General features: G+C 43.5%; 1 protein-coding gene across 1 annotated transcript in view; it reads left to right on the top strand.

Moving 5' to 3' along the window:
• Positions 1–2,562: 2,562 nt before the first annotated feature.
• LOC119972300 (collagen alpha-1(IX) chain) overlaps positions 2,563–21,564 on the top strand; it is a 156,836-nt gene continuing 137,834 nt past the window's right edge. The window contains exons 1-4 of the mRNA XM_038808789.1: positions 2,563–2,684; positions 11,757–11,842; positions 13,472–13,555; positions 14,328–14,457. Of these exons, the coding sequence (XP_038664717.1) occupies positions 2,656–2,684; positions 11,757–11,842; positions 13,472–13,555; positions 14,328–14,457 (329 nt within the window). The 5' untranslated portion in view covers positions 2,563–2,655. The remainder of the gene's footprint in view (positions 2,685–11,756; positions 11,843–13,471; positions 13,556–14,327; positions 14,458–21,564) is intronic.

Raw genomic sequence — 21,564 nt, 5'->3', positions numbered from 1 at the left:
GGTCTTCCTGGTGAATTAGTGGTGGTGAGCACCTTGGATTCATTCAAGAGTTAGTTAGATTGAATGTCAGCGGCAATGCACTTCTTTCAATGAAGAAGGTGAGCTCAGTAGAAGAGCTAAATTAATTCTCTCATCTTTTATTTGTCTCACAATATTGCACTGTCTCTCACAATCGAGCAAAGTCCACAATCTCGTACATTTAATGGCTCCACTTTGCAACATCCCCTCTGATCTCAAGTGGAACTCCCAGATGCCCTCTATTGCTGGAAACCATCTCTATGCATTTGAATTCCTTTCCCCTTCCACTCTAACAGCTTTTTAAAATCCCTTTCCCTTCTGCAAATATTCCTCCTTTCTGTCCTATTATCCTGAAAGTATTAAGGTCCTGTGACACAGCTCCACCCCTGGAACAGTGCAGAAATTACCATTCCTGTTGAAACAGTGATGTTGTCGAGAAATAGGAAGAATATCGGGAGGGCAAGTCGCTGCTGGCGTTGATCCTGTCTACCTGATGGTCACATGTTTTTTCTTTCTTCAGGGGTCGCAGGACATTCATGAGTGACAGGAGTGAAAATCCTTTGCTGATTTTTGTCTCATGATACTGGGTGATGAGTTAATTACACCATACTTGCCACTAGCTCAGGTGAGGTCAGCTAGCTGAGCACAGATCGAGACCAGAATCTGAGATCTTGTTATATATGGCTGAGCTACTTACTGTCTTAACGAGGTCAGTCACTGGGGAACCTCTCTCAACAGCTTTTAGCTCAATTAAGCCTCGAGTCTGTTCAAAATGGGAATACATTGCAAAACATCTCTCTCACTCCTGGGTAGGATGCATCTGATCATGATTTCTCTTGCTTACCTTGGGACCTTCAGCTCTTTTCTGTACATTTCTACCTGTCTTACAATTCATTTACTTACTGACATTAATATGGTCAGTTTTTTAGTGAATTTTCAAAGATCCAGATTTGCTGGTCCATCCACCACGTCCTTATCATATTTCAATTAAGATTCATCATATTTAGAATCAACCACGTTGCTGTGGGCCTGGAGTTACATATAAGCCAGGCGGCAGATTTTCTTCGCTCAAGAACATTATCAAAGTGGTGCAGTGGTTAGCACTGCTGCTTCACGCCGCCAGGGACCCGGGTTCAATTTCGGCTGTTGGTCACTGTCCATGTGGAGTTTGGCAAGAAGTCTTACAACACCAGGTTAAAGTCCAACAGGTTTGTTTTGAATCACTAGCTTTTGGAGCGCAGCTCCTTCCTCAGGTGAATGAAGAGGTGGGTTTCAAAAACACATATATAGGCAAAGTCAATAATGCAAGACGACACTTTGAATGCGAGTCTTTGCAGGTAATTAAGTCTTTACATGTCCAGACAGAGTGACTGGAGAGAGGAATAATCACAGATTAAAGAGGTGTGAATTGTCTCACACCAATTTGGCTGTCAGTTTCTGCTCGGCGATTCTGCGTTGTCATACGTCCTGAAGGCCGCCTTAGCAAACGCTTACCCAAAGATCAGAGGCTGAATGCCCTTGACTGCTGAAGTGTTCCCCGACTGGAAGGGAACATTCCTGCCTGGCGATTGTTGCGTGCTGTCCGTTCATCCGTTGTCGCAATGTCTGCATGGTCTCGCCAATGTACCACGCTTTGGGACATCCTTTCCTGCAGTGTATGAGGTAGACAATGTTGGCCGAGTCGCACGACTATGTACCGCGTACCTGGTGGGTGGTGTTCTCAGGTATAATGGTGGTACTCATGTTGATGATCTGGCATGCCTTGCAGAGGTTGCCATGGCAGGGTTGTGTGGTGGCTGCTTTGAACCAACCACATTGATGTGGGCCTGGATTCACATTTACTCCAGGCAGGGTAAGGACTTCTTTCCCTGAAGAACATGAATGATTTTTTTTTGTCCAACCTTTCGCAATCACTATTACTTGTTAATCCAGACTTATTTAATTAATTGAATTTAAATTCCACAAATGCCTTGGCGGCATTTGTCTCTGGATCATTAGTCAAGGCCTTGGATGGTTGCTGCCTTTCCGACATTTCAAGTGGCTACCCTTGAAAGATGGTCATAGGTTGAAAAGCAACTTGGAACCTCCTTAGGTCAGGAAAGGTGCTATATAAATGCAGGTTTTTTCCCCAATTCAATGTACCCCATCCTGCCTATTGCAAATGATTCAAACCTGATTAACTTTCCACTTATATTCTTCAGCACATACCAATTATTCAGATGTTATTGCCCCTAGTCTCTGATCAAAAGCAAATTTCTTCTAAAGATTAAACAGAAATTGAGTTGTAGGGTGGATGAAAAATCTGTTTTACAACCGTGTCATTGCACCATAAAAGGGAACCAAATTAAAACCTTCCCTTGGCTACCTTTGTACTCAACGTGGTGAGACAGAGGAGGGAGATTTTATTGAGAAACGTTGGAGCCAGCCAGATCTCCTAATGAAACTGACAGCCAATGGGATAACGCGAAGTTCTAGCTTTTGCCAGGGGCAGTCCACCTCACCTTCCACTAAGTATCGCTCTGTGACTGCAGTCCTTCCGCAACTTTGCACAGCGCAAATGACTCTCTTCTAAAAGCCTCGCCTTTTGATGCTGTACTTTTTCTCACTCGCTTGCCTAGTTTCCAGTTTGAGGCGAAAATGGGCTTGGGCTTGTTGCATCCATCAAGGTAGGACCACGAAATAATTTTTAACAATTTAGGCTGTGCTACACAACGGTTGTTAACTATTAATTGTAATCAATACATTTGCACCTCATTGTGGCAAAACATCATGTCTGAAACAAAATCGGTGTACTCAGTGAATGTTCGCTGGATTTCAGGATTTAATGTGGGTCAGGACTATCATCCTAATGATCACGGTTCGGTTTAAAGACGCTTTAATCCATAACAATTGGTATTATCAATAAACAAAAGATATAGGGCGAATTCACAGAGGAACATAATCCAATGCACATTTAGTTAATTGAAGCAAAAAAAAGACATCCGATAGATACAATATATGCAACGTTATGATGCGAAGTAACATGTTATGGGGTGTTAATTAAGGATAAGACCATAAATAATGATGTTTTATGATCAAACTGTTTAATCTGAACGAAATGAAAAATACCAACCAGGTTTAAAGTGCCTAACTGGACCCAACCTCGAGTGTTTGGAATGGAAGTTTGATCTAGTTGGCGTTTAAACTAGTATGACTTTTGAAGACTTCAATCTTTTTTCAAGAAATCAACAGAAGTCACAGCAAGCGGTGGATTTTGCGAGGAATAGATGAAACCCTAGGCTGAGTATTGAATCAAACTTTTTGTTTGTAGACGAATTTCAGATCAATTCTTGGAGGCATAAACTCGGCCAGATTTTGATTTGGACTGTATAGGCGGATGAAGGAAAAGAGGATGAAGGGATTTTGGAAGAGTGCAGATAATCGGGGTACTTGTTCAAGTGAAAGGGAAACTTTGGCCACAGAAGACTGGCTGGGTTTTGATGGCCCATTTCTCCGAAAGAAACTTCCATTCCAAACACTCATGGTTGGGTCCAAACAGCTTCTGGAGTTGGGTCACCATATGAAACCATCTGAATCAAACTGATTTTTAAAACTGCAGAAAATCAGATTTTCCTGTTATCATTCATCAATCATCTGATTCTGGGACATTTCCTTTAAAATTTCACGGTTTTTTATTGCTGTTTCTCCCATCTTTCCAACACCTCCACCCCCCATTTATCCTGTTTCCATGAGAGACTGGCCAAGGATTTAGTCATGAACAGTTTCTCATTGGCTCTCAATGCAGCTCTGTGTGTGAGTGATTGACAAGACAGGCCATGCGCTACTGCTATTTCTTTAAGTGTTGGTAGGAAGCTGCCATTTGCCACCTTGTGCATTTAATTTATGCACAAGATGAGATTGACAGTTGTCATGGTGAAGGTGGTAGGCCACCAGACAGGAAGAGTGGAATTGTTAGACAAAAGGTCAATGTCCAGCTAGCTGACCCTCTACTGTCCTTGTAGCTGCATAACTGATACATAAAGGTGATAATGGAGTTGTTGACTAATCCTAGCAATCGATTGCTAAAAATTAGTCTATAATCGACCCAAAAATGACCTAAGCAAAATATTGAGTTGAAGAGAGCTTTGGAAACCATAGCCCCAAAGTTGCCTTTTTTCTCTTCCCAAGTATGCTACTTCTACATATACCACAGTTCGGGATCATAGTCATATATTACATCGATCTTCCTGGCTGGTAGAAGGCTTGGAAAGGCTAAACATATCATCATATTCTGAGAAATGTATGTTTCTGTATATTAAATAGAAGTTAGTTGGTAGAATTGCGAATATTAAATAATCCAGGTAATACAGACAATGACTGTATGGATCAGGGGTATCCACGTTTTTATGTTTGTGAGTTAAATATGTGTGTACAATAAGGTCTCAGGACTACATAGAATGATTAAATTCATGTTACTATGAATTTGCATGTATCTCAAATTGCTGATATTATTAGTTGATTATAGTATTATGATTTGCGATAAACAATGACAAAGCATTTGGACAGGTAACAACAAATCAAAGCAAGTCAGCAAACATCTATGAAGGTAATGTCACCATCGTCCCAGACAACCATCAGCTGCTTTCCTCTTTGAGCAGGAGAGCTGACTGGTGGCGATTTAACCTGAGGATCACCACACCTCAGATGAGGTGCAAGATTGAGAAGGCAGAAGGGCAGCACGGTGGTGCAGTGGTTAGCACTGCTGCCTCACGGCGCCGAGGTCCCAAGTTTGATCCCGGCTCTGGGTCACTGACCGTGTGGAGTTTGCACATTCTCCCCATATGTGCGTGCATTTCACCCCCACAACCCAAATATGTGCAGGGTAGGTGGATTGGCCATGCGGAATTGCTCCTTAATTGGAAAAAATGAATTGGGTACTCTAAATTTATCTAAAAAAAAATTGAGAAGGCAGGGACTTCATGAATAACCTCAGTTCGTACAGGAATTTAACCCATGCTGTTGGAAATGTTCTTGAATTGGTGGAATGCGGTCCCCAGTCATTTGTGACTTGAGCGTTACAGGAAACATAATAATCTTTACTGTCACAAGTAGGCTTACATTAACACTGCAATGAAGTTACTGTGAAAAGCCCCTAGTCACCACATTCTGGCGCCTACACAGGAGGGAGAATTCAGAATGTCTAAATTACCTAACAGGACATCTTTCGGGACTTGTGGGAGGAAACCGGAGCACCCGGAGAAAACCCACGCAGACACTAGGAGAACGTGTAGACTCCATGCAGACAGTGACCCAAGCCGGGAATCGAACCTGGGACCCTGGAGCTGTGAAGCAACAGTACTAACCACTGTGCTGCCGTGCTGCCCATATTAAAGACTTGACAAAATAATAGAGCTGTACACCAAGTATTGTAAATGGGAGTAGGAGGTTTAAAAACGGCATAGACAAATTGGATAATACCATGACAGATGGCTTTCAATGTGGGTAAGTGTGCGGTCAGCTGCTTTGGATTTGAAAAAGACAAATCAGGATATCGTCTTGATCGTGAGAGACCAGGTACTGTGGAGGAGCAAAGGGATTTGGATATCCAGGCACATCAATCATTAAAATGTAAAGTGTTTCAGAGGTACAAAAAGGCCAATGGGATTTGGAATTCAAAATTGTGGAAGTGATATTGCAGGTGCACGGAGCCTTGCATGGAGGAATTTTTACGTAACTGAAGCAGGTCAGTCAGTGATTCACGAAAAACTCAAATGTTGGATTCTCTCATTCACTGTGGATTTTCTTTTAACTCCAGAGGCCTCCAGCATTATTGGGGCGGGGGGGCGGGGGGGTGGGGGGGGGGGGGGGGGGTGAGACACTTTGCGATGTACATTGCATTTCACATCATACAAACGCAGATTGTTGGCAAAGTTGGTTATTGTGGGGTTGGCTGACCAATTGCTCCTCAGAGGAAAGGAATGTGTAAAGCCACTTAACTCCTGGATCTTACCTTCTGATGTGCGGGCAACCCAGCTAGCAACACTTAATGTTGGAAAGTAGAATGATAATGCAGCTTTACAACTTTATTATCATATTTAATAATTCTTTCCACATCCTTGGTGTGGGCTGGTCATCCACCACCTTTGAACCACAATTAAAGGCAGAAACATTCACTCCATCCACTACCAGCACACAGTAGCAGCAGTGTGAACCATCTATAAGATGATGTGGAGATGCCGGCGTTGGACTGGGGTGAGCACAGTAAGAGGTCTTACAACACCAGGTTAAAGTCCAACAGGTTTGTTTCAAACACGAGCTTTCGGAGCACGGCTCCTTCTTCAGGTGAATGAAGAAGGAGCCGTGCTCCGAAAGCTCGTGTTTGAAACAAACCTGTTGGACTTTAACCTGGTGTTGTAAGACCTCTTACTGTGCATCTATAAGATGCACTGCAGGAACTCACCAAGGCTCCTTAGGCAGCACCTTCCAAGCCCATGACTGCTGTCATCTAGAAGGACAAGGGCAGCAGATACATAGGAACACCACCACTTGGATGTCCCTCCCCCCAAATCATTCACCAACCTGACTTGGAAATATACTGCTGTTCCTTCACTGTCACTGGGTTAAAATCCTGGAACTCCCTCCCTCACAGTACACTGGGTGTAGCTACACCATATAGACTGCAGTAGTTCAAGAAGGCTGCTCAGGGGCTGGTTTAGCACAGTGGGCAAAACAGCTGGCCTTGTAATGCAGAACAATGTCAGCAGCACGGGTTCAATTCCCGTACCGGCCTCCCCGAACAGGCGCCGGAATGTGGCGACTAGGTACTTTTCACAGTAATGAAGTTACTTCATTAAAGCCTACTTGTGACAATAAGCGATTATTATTATTACCTTCTCAAGAGCAATTATGGATGGGCACCAAATGCTGGCGTAGCCAGTGAAGCCCACATTCCATAAAAATGAAGTTTTAAAAATTGTGCAGATTGAAGGTGGGTTTGTGTTCAGGAAACCTATTTCTCAGAATATTGTTGACTAGAAAATACATGCAATGGAAACTTTACTCCATACCTTCATCTGGACAGATGCAAGAATGTAAAATTTCAAAGGGAATAAAAATTTATATTGCACAAGATAAAGGTACTGATAGCTTGGCAAGCTGATTTGCCATAGAAAGAGCGCTGGGGAACGATTGTCTTCCATGCTTTTGTTTCATTCAAATAAACGCAATGCATGGACATATTCTTTTTGCTTGCAGAGAACATCTAACGTTAGACATTATTTTGGGTTTCGCAACGCTGGTTGAGTATGGTCAGTACTCTGCTTATTGTGAACAGCTGAAAGACATGCTATTTGATACAATCCACCAGTTACTGGGACATCTGGTGGACTATGTACCTGTCATTGAAATAGCACTGAAATTCATAGATCACATTAATCATTTGTGTGGCAGGCAAAGCATCTTTCTGGCATCCTGTCCTTTGCAAGCAAAAACAACATGTCCAGGCATTACGGGGGCAATTCTCCATGGCGCAGACCAAATGCCCGCGTCGTCGTGAACGGCGTTGCATTCCACGACGGCACGGACGGGCCTATGCCGCGGGGTGGGGGTGGGCGGGGGTGTGGGGTTGGGGGAGTGTGGGGGTGTGGGGTTGGGGGAGTGTGGATGAGGGGGTAGGGGTGGGTGGGGGTGGGTGGGGGGTTGGGGAGAGTATGGGGTGGGTGGGGGGGTTGTGGGGGTGGGGGTTGGTGGGGGGGTGGAGGGGTGGGTGAGGGGGTGTGGTGGAGGGGGTGGGGTGGGGGGCCTTTACACCATAGATACTTTAATCTCTCATGGTTGATGCAGTGTTGTAAATGTTACAGGAAGCAAATATATATCAGTGTATAGATAATTTAGAGGGCTGAACGTAGATCAAAGGCTCAGGTGGTGATGCCACAAACTGAAAACCGAAGTCCAAGCAGTGAATCTCTGCAAGTCTTAAAGATGAGGGTTTGTCCCCTTGAGTGGGCAGTTGTGCATATCCAGCAGTCTCTGATTTAAATTCTTCTCCATCTACAGAGCTCTCTGCATTGTCTCCAGACCATTTGGTTCAACAATTGAGTCACAAGTTTGAATTTAATCATATTTTATTTCCAAGAAGATATTCTAGAATCCTTGCCAAGCCAATGGATCACTGTACCTGTCAATGGTTTCATTTAATGGGCCCGCCTACTTACCAGAAAGCCTTTGACAAGGTGCCACACAAAAGGTTGCTGCATAAGATAAAGATGCATGGCATTAAGGGTAAAGTAGTAGCATGGATAGAGGATTGGTTAATTAATAGAAAGCAAAGAGTTGGGATAAATGGGTGTTTCTCTGGTTGGCAATCAGTAGCTAGTGGTGTCCCTCAGGGATCCGTGTTGGGCCCACAATTGTTCACAATTTACATTGATGATTTGGAGTTGGGGACCAAGGGCAATGTGTCCAAGTTTGCAGATGACACTAAGATGAGTGGTAAAGCGAAAAGTGCAGAGGATACTGGAAGTCTGCAGAGGGATTTGGATAGGTTAAGTGAATGGGCTCGGGTCTGGCAGATGGAATACAATGTTGACAAATGTGAGGTTATCCATTTTGGTAGGAATAACAGCAAACGGGATTATTATTTAAACGATAAAATATTAAAGCATGCCGCTGTTCAGAGAGACTTGGGTGTGCTAGTGCATGAGTCACAGAAGGTTGGTTTACAAGTGCAACAGGTGATTAAGAAGGCAAATGGAATTTTGTCCTTCATTGCTAGAGGGATGGAGTTTAAGACTAGGGAGGTTATGTTGCAATTGTATAAGGTGTTAGTGCGGCCACACCTGGAGTATTGTGTTCAGTTTTGGTCTCCTTACTTGAGAAAGGACGTACTGGCGCTGGAGGGTGTGCAGAGGAGATTCACTAGGTTAATCCCAGAGTTGAAGGGGTTGGATTATGAGGAGAGGTTGAGTAGACTGGGACTGTACTCGTTGGAATTTAGAAGGATGAGGGGGGATCTTATAGAAACATTTAAAATTATGAAGGGAATAGATAGGATAGATGCGGGCAGGTTGTTTCCACTGGCGGGTGACAGCAGAACTAGGGGGCACAGCCTCAAAATAAGGGGAAGTAGATTTAGGACTGAGTTTAGGAGGAACTTCTTCACCCAAAGGGTTGTGAATCTATGGAATTCCTTGCCCAGTGAAGCAGTTGAGGCTCCTTCATTACATGTTTTTAAGGTAAAGATAGATAGTTTTTTGAAGAATAAAGGGATTAAGGGTTATGGTGTTCGGGCCGGAAAGTGGAGCTGAGTCCACAAAAGATCAGCCATGATCTAATTGAATGGCGGAGCAGGCTCGAGGGGCCAGATGGCCTACTCCTGCTCCTAGTTCTTATGTTCTTATGTTCTTATGTTCTTATGTTCTTACCTCCCTCTTCCGCTTTGTCAGCCAGCACGACATGGCTGAGGATTTAATTTTGCAGGGGTGAACGGCGATGGTGTGACCCGGGTTCATGCCGTCGGGACTCCTGCCCATCCGGGCCGGAGAATAGTGGGGGTCTGTGTGAAGTACCTCGATTGCCCTCTCGGCGGATTCTCCGACGTGCACGGCACAGATCCGATGAAGCCGTTCCTGCCGTTTGGGAGAATGGCGGGATGACATCGGACCAGCGTCGCGCGGAAAAATGGCATAAACATCAATTCTCCAGGACGGGGCAATCTCGCTCTACAACTTTCTTGAATTAAATAAGGGCATCGGCAAAAATAGTTCCCTGGCGCATTCTCCATGGCAGTGCCTCAACGAATCCGAGTTGGCTTGCCAAACAATCAGTACCGTTCTTTCATGCAGTGTAAATTGTTGCTCTATTTGAAATTTGGCATTCCTTTGTCTGTCCTGCTGCTTTTAAGATGAAAAGCCTCGACAACATGTCTCGTTTTTCTTCAGCAGCACTGAAATTCTATACTTCCAAGTGACTATTTGTAGACCAGTGATTTTCTCAGAATTAAACACACACCTGACTCAAATCTACTTTCCGTTGAGTTAAACCGCCACCTGTGGTCAGGTTCTGTCTAGAATACTGCTTCTAGATGTGGGCAGAGAGGGGGAATCTTCTTTTAGAATATAAATAGGTGTCAAAATTGTATGTGGGGCCCTGACCCAATGACCAGACCACCTGCGCAACCTTCCTGATTAATAAGCCGGCTCTGGGGCAGCAGCTGGGTTGCAGTAACGGGAGGGCCAATCAGAGTGCTCTGGCTGTGTGCAGCTGGCAATCGCATCAGGAAAGGTGGGCGTTGCTGATGTAGATGAGAAGCCGTGAGACTGCCTTACGATTTAGGTACCCTCTGAACACTTCTTCAGTTGTGAAGAGTGAATATGGCCACATCTGTCAGGCCATCAGCGTTGAGGGACAACTCATCCACACAATGGCCTTTGACTGCAGCTGTGGTCCCACTGCTCTTGGTGTTGGGTATTAACAAAGGCTTCACTGGCCCCGCTAGCCTTCTGCTTGGAGGTAGCATCTAGGCACCTACCAGCCTTCAGTCTAACATCTGCTGCTGGGCAGATCTCAATGGTTTCACCAATTTGCCTCAAAGTGTGCATTTAATTTCTAATAGTTTGCTGTCCCACAACATCACTTGGAGGCTGAAAAGTATCAGGGAGCCATACTCAAATTAGCCCCGCCTTCAAACCCGTCTGCGCAGGACCGGGAATTCCACCTTCAGTAAAGATTAATCGGGCTTGGACTGGGTACAATACATCAGATTGACACAAGAGCTAAAATTATAAAGATCTGGGAGTCAGTTACATCCAGAACAATAGATGGCAGCAGTGAGTTGTAAAAATGTCATTCAGTTGAGAGACTTAGGGAGCTCATAAAATAGAGAAAAGCCATTATTGAATAACTGATTGTTTGGCACTGTATCCAATTTTTAATAGTTTCATAAATAAATTGCTCCTTTGATTACATTGGACAGATGTTGAGAATAATTAGACAGGAAGGGATATAAATACTTAATTTAAGGCAACTGTGAACGTTTTAACTACCTTCATCCAATGAGAGACAAATTCCCTGCTTTCTGCCCTTATTGCCCCCACTAGGGGAGAGCCAGACCAACAATGCTGCTCTCAATTATGCTTTTGGTTAATTGTTAAGAGGTGACAATAACAGGCTTAGCACCAAAATCTTATCCACCATGTTGCCATTCAACCCAATTCCTCACCTCTACATAAAATGCTCATGCTCTGTTATGTCTGTTCTCACAAGCCAGATGGTATCAGAAAGCTAAAGAGGGGAATCAATCCAACACATTCCAATTCCGTGGCTTTCCATAATCTTGCAGAAAGTGACATATATGAAAAATGTCTCCTCCTATCTCACAGATTATATTTTGAATGATACATGCACCATTTCTTCAAAAACCAATGCACATTCTTTTCATGAGAGATTTTGACAAACCTCTTGTCTTTTGTTTGCAAGCATGACATAAATCAGGCTTAAATGAGTTGCCCAGTAATACCATCAGAGTGTAAATAAAAAATAGCTCTAATTGCTTTCCTTCAACCCTTCTAAAAAGAGTTGATTTCTAAAAGTGTTCCCTTGAAGCCAACTCCTTTTAATAATAACTTATTATCCAATTGCATATGAGGAAGATGTTTTTGGCTTCCTGGCGTGCTTTCTTATATTTGGCTAAAGTATCTTATAATATTGTTGTCCATAGTTTCTAAACATTTACATTCTATTTTTAATTTGCCTTGAACCAGAAAGGACCAGGCGGAATTCTGGGTGAAGCAGTGCATTTTGACTTTGGCAACCTTACAGACAATCCTTTGGTCTCCAGTATTGTGCAGTAAGTAAAGTGTAATTTAATAAGAATGCAGTCAACTGCTGTGATGCTGAGGAAACAATTATAAACATGCAAAAATGACATAGGTAAAGGCCCACAATAAGGGGAAATAATAATAATAATCTTTATTAGTGTCACAAGTAGGCTTAAATTAACACTGCAATGAAGTTACTGTGAAAAGCCCCTAGTCGCCACACTCCGACGCCTGTTTAGGTACACAGAGGGAGAATTCAGAATTTCCCATTTACCTAACAGCACGTCTATCGGGACTTGTGGGAGGAAACCGCAGCATCTGGAGGAAACCCACGCAGATACGGGGAGAACGTGCAGACTCGGCGCAGACGGTGACCCAAGCCGGGAATAGAACCGGTGTCCCTGGCGCTGGGAAGCAACAGTGCTAACTAATGTGTCACCAAAAGAAATCTGGAACATTGCTTTCCAACCCCCCACTCCCCGAGACAGAGGTTATGGTTACCATATATACTTGGATGATCTTTAATTCATGATTAATCATGTGTTTTTGCAGTTGGTATCTGGCTGTGCCTTCTGGTGAAGTTAATGGAAAAATGCATTCATTACTCCAAATAATTGCACACATATTTCTAGTATAACCTTATGCTCACTTCTATCCAGTCTTTTATGAATTTCCCAGTTTAGAGGTTATTATTGTTGTGGGTCTACAGATCGTATTCTGGTATAGGATACAAGCAAAAGTTTGCCATCGGTTCGGCAGTTTGTTTCTTGCCTCAAACGCTTGACCTATTTATAGACTACCTGCACCAACCTACAAGTATGTTGAGCATACATCCACTTATTGCACCTGCTCCTACTTTCCCAGGACATCTCATCTGAGAAAGGTCATAATTTACCTCCCCTTACACTCTGTGGATTGTTAATCAGTTCTTTCTTACTAATGCAGTCACAAAAAACACTTGTTTATAATTCCAGCTGGTGACTTTTTCCCATTCAGATACTTCATTTAATTTCTGTCTGGTTTTCAATAAACCCACAGTCCATCCTCCACAAAGAATGTTAATTTCCAGCTAGTTTTCCATAAATCTGTAGTCCCTCCATTCTCCACAACAAACATTTCTTTTGACCAATAGTTACAAACAATGCTGCTCTAATCTCCTAGCCTCTTTAGAAAAAAAATCTAATTTAAATAAAGATAGAAAGAGCTTGCATTTATATACAGCCCTTCAATACCAGGATAACCTTCTGTTCTTCAAAGAGCGAGACCTTTAACATCCAGTTGAGAGGATAGGCAGGTTGAGATTTGGGTTAGGTTTGGTTTAAAGCACTTGGGCGAATGGGATCAAAGGTTATGGGGAGAAAGCAGGATAGGCTATTGAGTTGGATGATCAGCCATGATCTTGATAAATGGTGGAGCAGGCTCGAAGGGCCAAAAGGCCTCCTCCTGCTCCTATCTTCTACATATCTATGTAATTCTCATATCACAGTAGAGACATTTGACAGTGCAACAGTCCTTCACTACTACATTTAAGTTCCAGCCTGGTTTAGATGTTCAATTCCCCATAATTGAACTCTGACCCCGAACTTTGCAATTACACTGAATGTGAATATTTGTAACTAATTGTTCACTTTAATGTGCTATCTAATTATATTTTCCAGCAGTGGAAGATAGACTCAACTACAATGGTCTGGATGAAAGCACTGTGTGTCCTAATATTAGGATTGGACAAGATGATTTGCCAGGCAAGTTTTGAAACATTAAAAATGTGACTCAGAAATACTCGTAATAACATTTACAGCAGAGCACGTAATTTGTCTCTTAAGGATGAACGTTGGCATCAATTCAAGTTGTGAATTCTGACATAGTTTCAGAGTATAAAAAAATGGAAAGTGTTCAAATCCCTTTGAGAGCCTGATTACAAAGAAATGCATAAAAGTGAAATCATCAGCCACTGTGCGGGCACTTACTCCACCGCTGAGGTTGCTAGGGCCTGCACCTGCCATTTTCCTTTCTCCTCTCCTTGTCTCATTTGGGTTCGCCAATATGGCTGCATGTCCTGCCACAAATCTTACAACCAGGCTGTTTCAAGCTTCGCTGCCAAAGATTATGGCAACACGGCTGCCTGAGAGCAATGTCTTGGCCATTGTGCTATATTGAGGAACAAGGAATAATCACTGCAAACACAGAGTTGCTTGATTAGGAGTCTCATAATGTGTAGGCTTTTTTAATCATTTAGATTTCCTGTGTGAATCAAAAGCTTTTAAAAAGTTGCAAATCAAAGAACTTGGCAGTGAATGCCGATTTCTGATAGTTCTGCAACCACCAGCTCACAAAGCTTTCATTTAAACTCTGTTGCCTCTATTAATGTAATGGTTACTCTTTTGTTCTGATGCCAAACATTACTTATATATGTTCCACAACCCATTTAGTAAAATTGGCAGGGTGATATTGCAGACGCACAACTTAATTATTGAAAACCCATCTGTTATTCTTTTTGCTTCCCAACACTCTCAGGATTTGACCTCATTACACAATTCCAATTGGATAGCATTCCACTCAGGGGTGTGAGGAGAGTGGAAGGTTCAACGCCACTTCAGATTGCCTTCAGACTTGATAGAGAGGCAAACTTTGAAATTCCAACAAGGTAGGGAAGAATAGACAAAATCTATGAGTGTTTGTAAGTCTTGAGCTTCTTTTGACTAGTTCTGATTTATATAGCGTTCCCGGCAATCAATCCTGGTCCTTGCAAATTCACTTGAAAGGAAAAGAATAACAGAAGCAGTCCCTAAAGATGAATGGTTAACACAGCAATGTGTTAACTTGGGATAAAAATATCCCCCACTGTGTTTAATGTAGAATGGTCTTTTTTTTCCAGTGCTCACAATCAAGTCCATACTGGAGATTGCTATTTGAAAATATTTCACATGCCAGGTTGAGTTATGTTGCCATGACTGACCTGGTGTAAATAAGAATTTTGTTCCAACCCACTTACTTATGTACAAAACATTGCTTCACAACAGCACTGGTTGGAGCATTTCCTGGGAACTGAATCTGATTTTCCATCGTACTTCTGCTAAAAGTGTGTTGGACAACCTGTATACACATGATGTTAGGAAATAGAGATAGTTTAAGTAATTTGTATTGGGTGGAATTTTCCATTTCTTTTTAAAAGTGATGGCTCAGGTGAGAAAGGCAGTGTGAAGCACTTTGATAAAAGAAATGCTGGAGGTGCGTCCCACACCGTAACGCTGGAGGCGCAAGCTCTTTCCGGCACCTTCCAGTGAGGCCTTTGCAAAAGTCATACCAATCTCCAGCAATAAAAGTAAAAACAAAGAACCCTCCCACGAATGTGGAGACACTGCCTCCCTGTCCATGGACATGGGAATGCTGCCTCCATACCCACACTGAACCCCCCCTCATGCACATGGGAAATTCCCCCAACTGATGTAGGGAAACCCTCCACCATGTGCCTCACCAGAGGAAGCCCCTCCCTAACAGTACCCTGGCACTGCCGGGCACACTGACCAGACATTGCCAGGGGCACTGCCTGGGACTGTCCCTCTCCCAAATTGGAGATGTACTTCCCTGTAAACCCCTGGTGTGATCATTTTGCCCAGCTCATGTTGCTCCAGACCTGCTGTAAACAGTCACAAGGGGGGAAATCCAAATGCAGGGAGACGATACAACAGAGTAGCTCACGAATGACATAGTAATGTATTTAAGTGAGGTTCCCAATCTTCCTGGTCTTGAACTGCATTAAATCACTAGCGGGGGCGAGGATGATTTTGTCACAGGATTTTGTTGGTGACATTCATGTTCTTGGTCTCTCGCAAGGTTTTGCACCCACGTCGCAACTTGCGCCAGAACAAATGTATGTGCAAATCCCAGCTATTAGGCACGATTGAAAGGCTTAATTGCGCTCGAACCGGTAACGCGACGTCGCGACCTAATCTCCTCTCGGGAGATTTGTGACGCTCAGAATGCCTCTCTAGAACTAATGCGACCTTGTCCAGTGAGGGAGAGATCCAGATTTACATATTGAAGTGAGTCATTAGGCTCATTTAAATATATCAGTGCCCAATTCTCCTGAGGCCTGAGAAAGAATGCTCGCATCTGGGAGATCTCACCATGTGCCATTTAGCGCTGGTCAACACAAACAGGGACCATCCCAAATTGCGCTTGGGCTGGGGGGAGGTCGGGGATTGTTTTCGGGGCCTCAGAGATCGGGATGCTATTTAAAATAGCGTCCCGAACTCCCGCTACATTAGAGCGCTTCGGCAAACGGAGTTCCCCCACTGTACAAAACAGAGCTATGTGTGGCCTTGGCTGCACTCTCCCCATTCAAGCCCCTTATGGGCTGGGAAACATGCGGCTGAACGCGCTCACTAGGGGACATTGTTCCCTTTTGGGAGAATTGCATCCCATAGGTTTAATTTCACCTGAATTCACCTGAAATGTAACCTGCTTTCTGACAAGGTTTTATCATCCGTAAGGCAAACACAGGTTTTAGAAAACGAAGCTGTTATTTAGTAATCAGAAGCCCACACTGAAAAACAGAAGCACTTGCGTTTCAGTTTAAACAAGGTAACCCAGTGAGTGACATGGAGCATTCCACAGGCACTGCCAGAACAGGCAGGACAATGCACAGGGGCAGAAAGCCAGTCCCAAACTAAAGAACAGAAAGTTGCAGAAACCAGTGAATGGGGCAGAGGAAGGTTCCAGGAGGACTGTGAAGTCAAAGGAACAAGGTCCTGTTCAATGTTTAAGCAATGTGCAGAGAAAGGGGCTCTGAAGTAAATGGACAGCTGCAGGAAGCAGATGTTCATGTCAGCTAGCAAGAATCCAGATATCTGAGGTCATCAAAATGTTTGTGAAAGCTTATCACAGCTTGTGAAGCAGTGGTGTTTCGTTGGCGTGGCTGGCCTGGAAACTTACATGCACAGAGGAATCCAGGGCAGAGGAATGCCCAAAGGAGAGTTTGAAATCCTGGAGTTGGATCCTTGGTGAAGGTACCCGAGAGAAAGCATTGTTTATGAAAAGATTTAAAGGCGTGTTCTTCAAGAAAACCCTTGTGTGGAAGTCTGAGTTCCAGTGAGACCAGTTAGCTCATATTGTGACAAGCAGGTGGGCTATTTGTTGATCGATTCACAGAAATTGCTTTGGGGTGGCATCTGTCACTTGGTTTCTGAATGTGGTTTGGTTGAACATAGTGTGTCTGTTGGTGTACATGGGCTGTGTATATACTGAGAACATGAGAGTATAAGCTAGATTCTGTAACATGTATTATCCTTACAATTCTGTATATATCTGTAAAAGTATTGCTGGAGTGGAGTTGCAGTGTATTACAGTTAATCGTTTTTTGTTTGTTTTATTTTACAAGTTCATCGCCAGTCCTGTGACTCTGGTGACCTACGTTTCTAAACAAAAAATAAAAGTTAGGATCTATCAAGCCAGGTTATATCCTGGGATCTGATTTGCTCAGTAGTTACATCAGCTGAGATTGTAACAATGAAAAGAAGGGTTTCAGTTGCTCTTCCATTGAAGTCACAGCAGTGAATTGGGAGTAATTCTGGGCAACATCCAGTAATTATTTATTCTCCTACACACAACGATTAGCTGATTCATGTCACCAACCTGTCAAGCATGCAGCTCATCTTTATTTATCTGGGGCAGGTAGTGTAGTGGTATTGCCACTAGAATAGTAATCCAGAGACCCAGGGTAATGCTTTGGGGTCCCAGGTTCGAATCTCACAAGGGCAGATGGTGAAATTTGAATTCAATAAAAATCTGGAAGTAAAAGTCTAATGATGACTGTGAGACCCTGGCTGATTGTCGTAAAAACCCACCTGGTTCTCAAACGTCCTTCAGAGAAGGAAATCTGCCATCCTTACCTGGTCTGGCCTACATGTGACTCCTGACCCACAGCAATGTGGTTGACTCTTAACTGCTGCCCTCTGAAACGGCCTAGCAAGCCATTCAGTTCAAGGGCAATTTCAGGATGGGCAACAAATGCTGGCCTAGCCAGTGATGCCCACATCCCAAAAACAAATAATTAAAAAAAATTATGATGAGCAGTTACAAAATTAGACTCTCTTACTATTTGCTTTCAATTTTAATTTTCGTGGTTGGGTGATATTCTTCCATTTGTGAGAGTTGATGGGAATGCAGCCTCAGAACTTTAGTGAGATCATCTGCACTTCTTTTGATGACTGAACAAGATAATTCTGGAAAGGCAATGTCTGCCAGAGCTTTCACGCATAACTTGATCCTTGCTAGTGATTCAGTGTTATCTCCGCTGGCACCTTGTTTGCAGAGTTTTGGAGCTTCTGAAACCTCATGCCATAGTGTTGGTGAATTCCAGCCCACTGGGGCTGGTTTAGCATACTGGGCTAAATCGCTGGCTTTTAAAGCAGACCAAGCAGGCCAGCAGCACGGTTCAATTCCCGTACCAGCCGCCCCGAACAGGGGCCGGAATGTGGTGACTAGGGGCTTTTCACAGTAACTTCATTGAAGCCTACTCGTGACAATAAGCGATTTTCATTTCATTTTCATTTCAATTTCATTTTCATTTCATTTTCATTTCACAGCTGCCGTTGCCATTTACATTGGTTGTCAGCTAGAGTTTCTACGTGTCGTGATTGATAATGAGGGCTTTCATGTCCATTTTGACAGCTTCCTTGGATCAGAAATTTGGGTGCCAGGCCAGTCTCTTAACATGGGCTGCCTTCCTGTATGGCATATCCTTGGGCACATGCCCAACCCAATAAATCCTTCTTTGCTTGTTTACTGCTAGCATCCTTGGCACATTCCACCCCGAAAGGACTGATTCATTGGTGACTTTGTCTTTCCATGTGTTGTTTTATAGACTGCAGCTATGGAGGTTATTGAGTCTTTTCTCTTGGTAGATGTACGTTGTCCAGCCATTGCAGCCATACAGCAATGTGCTGAGGATACAGGCCATATAGAAAAGCACCTCGGTTTTGTGGGTCAGTGTGTTGTTTTTCCGTACCCATTTTGTTAAATAGCCAGAGTTGGCTGGCTTCCCAAATGAACTAGGAGCAGGAGTAGGCCATCTGGCCCCTCGGGCCTGCTCCGCCATTCAATGAGATCATGGCTGATCTTTTATGGACTCAGCTCCACTTTCCGGCCCGAACACCATAACCCTTAATCCTTTTATTCTTCAAAAAACTATCTATCTTTATCTTAAAAACATTTAATGAAAGAGCCTCAACTGCTCCACTGGGCAAGGAATTCCATAGATTCACAATCCTTTGGGTGAAGAAGTTCCTCCTAGACTCAGTCCTAAATCTACTTCCCCTTATTTTGAGGCTATGCCCCTAGTTCTGTTTTCACCCGCCAGTTGAAACAACCTGCCCGCATCTATCCTATCTATTCCCTCCATAATTTTATATGTTTCTATAAGATCCTCCCTCATCCTTCTAAATTCCAACGAGTACAGTCCCAGCCTACTCAACCTCTCCTCGTAATCCAACCCCTTCAGCTCTGGGATTAACCTAGTGAATCTCCTCTGCACACCCTCCAGAACCAATACGTTCTTTCTCAGGTAAGGAGACCAAAACTGAACACAATACTCCAGGTGTGGCCTCACTAACACCTTATACAATTGCGGCATAATCTCCCAAGTCTTAATCTCCATCCCTCTAGCAATGAAGGACATAGTTCCATTTGCCTTCTTAATCACCTGTTGTTCCTGTAAACCAACTTTTTGCGACTCATGCACTAGCACACCCAGGTCTCTCTGCACAGCAGCATGTTTCAATATTTTATAATTTAAATAATAATCCCTTTTGCTGTTGTTCCTACCAAAATGGATAACCTCACATTTGTCAACATTGTATTCCATCTTCCAGACCCTAGGCCATTCACTTAACCTATCCAAATCCCTCTGCAGACTTCTGGTATCCTCTGCACTTTTTGCTTTACCACTCATCTTAGTGTTGTCTGCAAACTTGGACACATTGCACTTCGTTCCCAACTCCAAATCATCTATGTACATTGTGAACAACACTGATCCCTGAGGGACACCACTAGCTACTGATTGCCAACCAGAGAAACACTCATTAATCCCCACTCTTTGCTTTCTATTAATTAACCAATCCTATATCCATGCTCCTACTTTACCCTTAATGCCATGCATCCTATCTCATGCAGCAACCTTTTGTGTGGCTTTGTCAAAGTCTTTCTGGAAATCCAGATATACCACATCCATTGGCTCCCCATTATCCATCGCACTGGTAATGTCCTCAAAAAATTCCACTAAATTAGTTCGGCACAACCTTCCCTTTGTGAACCCATGCTGCGTCTGCCCAATGGGACAATTTCCATCCAGATGCCTCGCTATTTCTTCCTTGATGATAGATTCCATCATCTTTCCTACTACAGAAGTTAAACTCAATGTGTGTGCTGAGCTAATTTTAATACAAGCATAATGTTGTTTAGTGGGAGGCAGCTTTACTATTACAGGAAGTGCAATACAGGTTACAATTGCAGTGCATGCAATTAGTCAATGTGCAACAATCACACTATCGTGGATGGTGTAACGCTATTTAGTGAGTGGCAATCTCACTATTACAGTAAATGTAATATTAGTCTGCAAGTGACAAGCACAAAACAATGGGAAAGTAATACTATTCTGTGAGTGACAGAAGCTCTGTTATAAAATGAATAATGGTGTACATGGGCTGTGTACATAGAACATAGAACATACAGTGCAGAAGGAGGCCATTTGGCCCATCGAGTCTGCACCGACCCACATTAAGACCTCACTTCCACACTACCCCCGTAACCCAATAACCCCTCCTAACCTTTTTGGATACTAAGGGCAATTAAGCATGGCCAATCCACCCAACCTGCACGTCTTTAGACTGTGGGAGGAAACCGGAGCACCCGGAGGAAACCCACGCAGACAACGTGCAGATTCTGCACAGACAGTGACCCAGCGGGGAATCGAACCTGGGACCCCGGCGCTGTGAAGCCACAGTGCTATTCACTTGTGCTACCATGCTGCCCAAATATTATACATACTGAGAAAATTAGAGTATAAGCTAGATTCTGTAATATGTATTATCCTTACAACTCTGTATATATCTGTGAAAGTATAGTGGAGTTTTACAGTTAATTGTCTTTTGTTTGTTTTATTTTACAAGTTCATCGCCAGTCCTGTGACTCTGGTCACCTATGTTTCTGAACAAAAAATAAAAGTTCTGTGTTACGGAACTCTGTTGTAAAATGAATAATAACCAGTCAACACTTTGATTACATTATTGAATCCTTCTTTCATTTGGGGCGGTACGGTCGCACAGTGGTTAGGACTGTTGCCTCACAGCGCCAGTGTCCCAGGTTCGTTTCCCGCTTGAGTCACTGTCTGTGGGGAGTCTGCACGTTGCCCCCGTGTCTGCGTGGGTTTCCGCTGGGTGCTCCGGTTTCGTCCCACAGTCCAAAGATGTGCAGGTTAGGTGGATTGACCATGCTAAATAGTCCTTTGTGTCCAAAAAATGTTGGGTGGGGTTACGGGGACAAGGTGGAGCTGTAGGCTTAGGCAGGGTGCTCTTTACAAGGGCCATTGCAGACTCAATGGACTGAATGGCCTCCTTCTGCATTGTAAATTCTATGATTCTATGATTTGTTGCCATTGTGTTCCTCAGGTATTGTACTCCGGAAGTGTATTCCTGGAAGAGCTTAATCTGAAACCAAATTTTCTGAGGCCCTGTTTGTAAATAATTGAAATGCT

This window comes from Scyliorhinus canicula, chromosome 10, assembly GCF_902713615.1.
Source record: "Scyliorhinus canicula chromosome 10, sScyCan1.1, whole genome shotgun sequence".
NCBI classification, from domain to species: Eukaryota; Metazoa; Chordata; class Chondrichthyes; order Carcharhiniformes; family Scyliorhinidae; genus Scyliorhinus; species Scyliorhinus canicula.
This window is presented reverse-complemented; position numbering and strand designations above follow the sequence as displayed.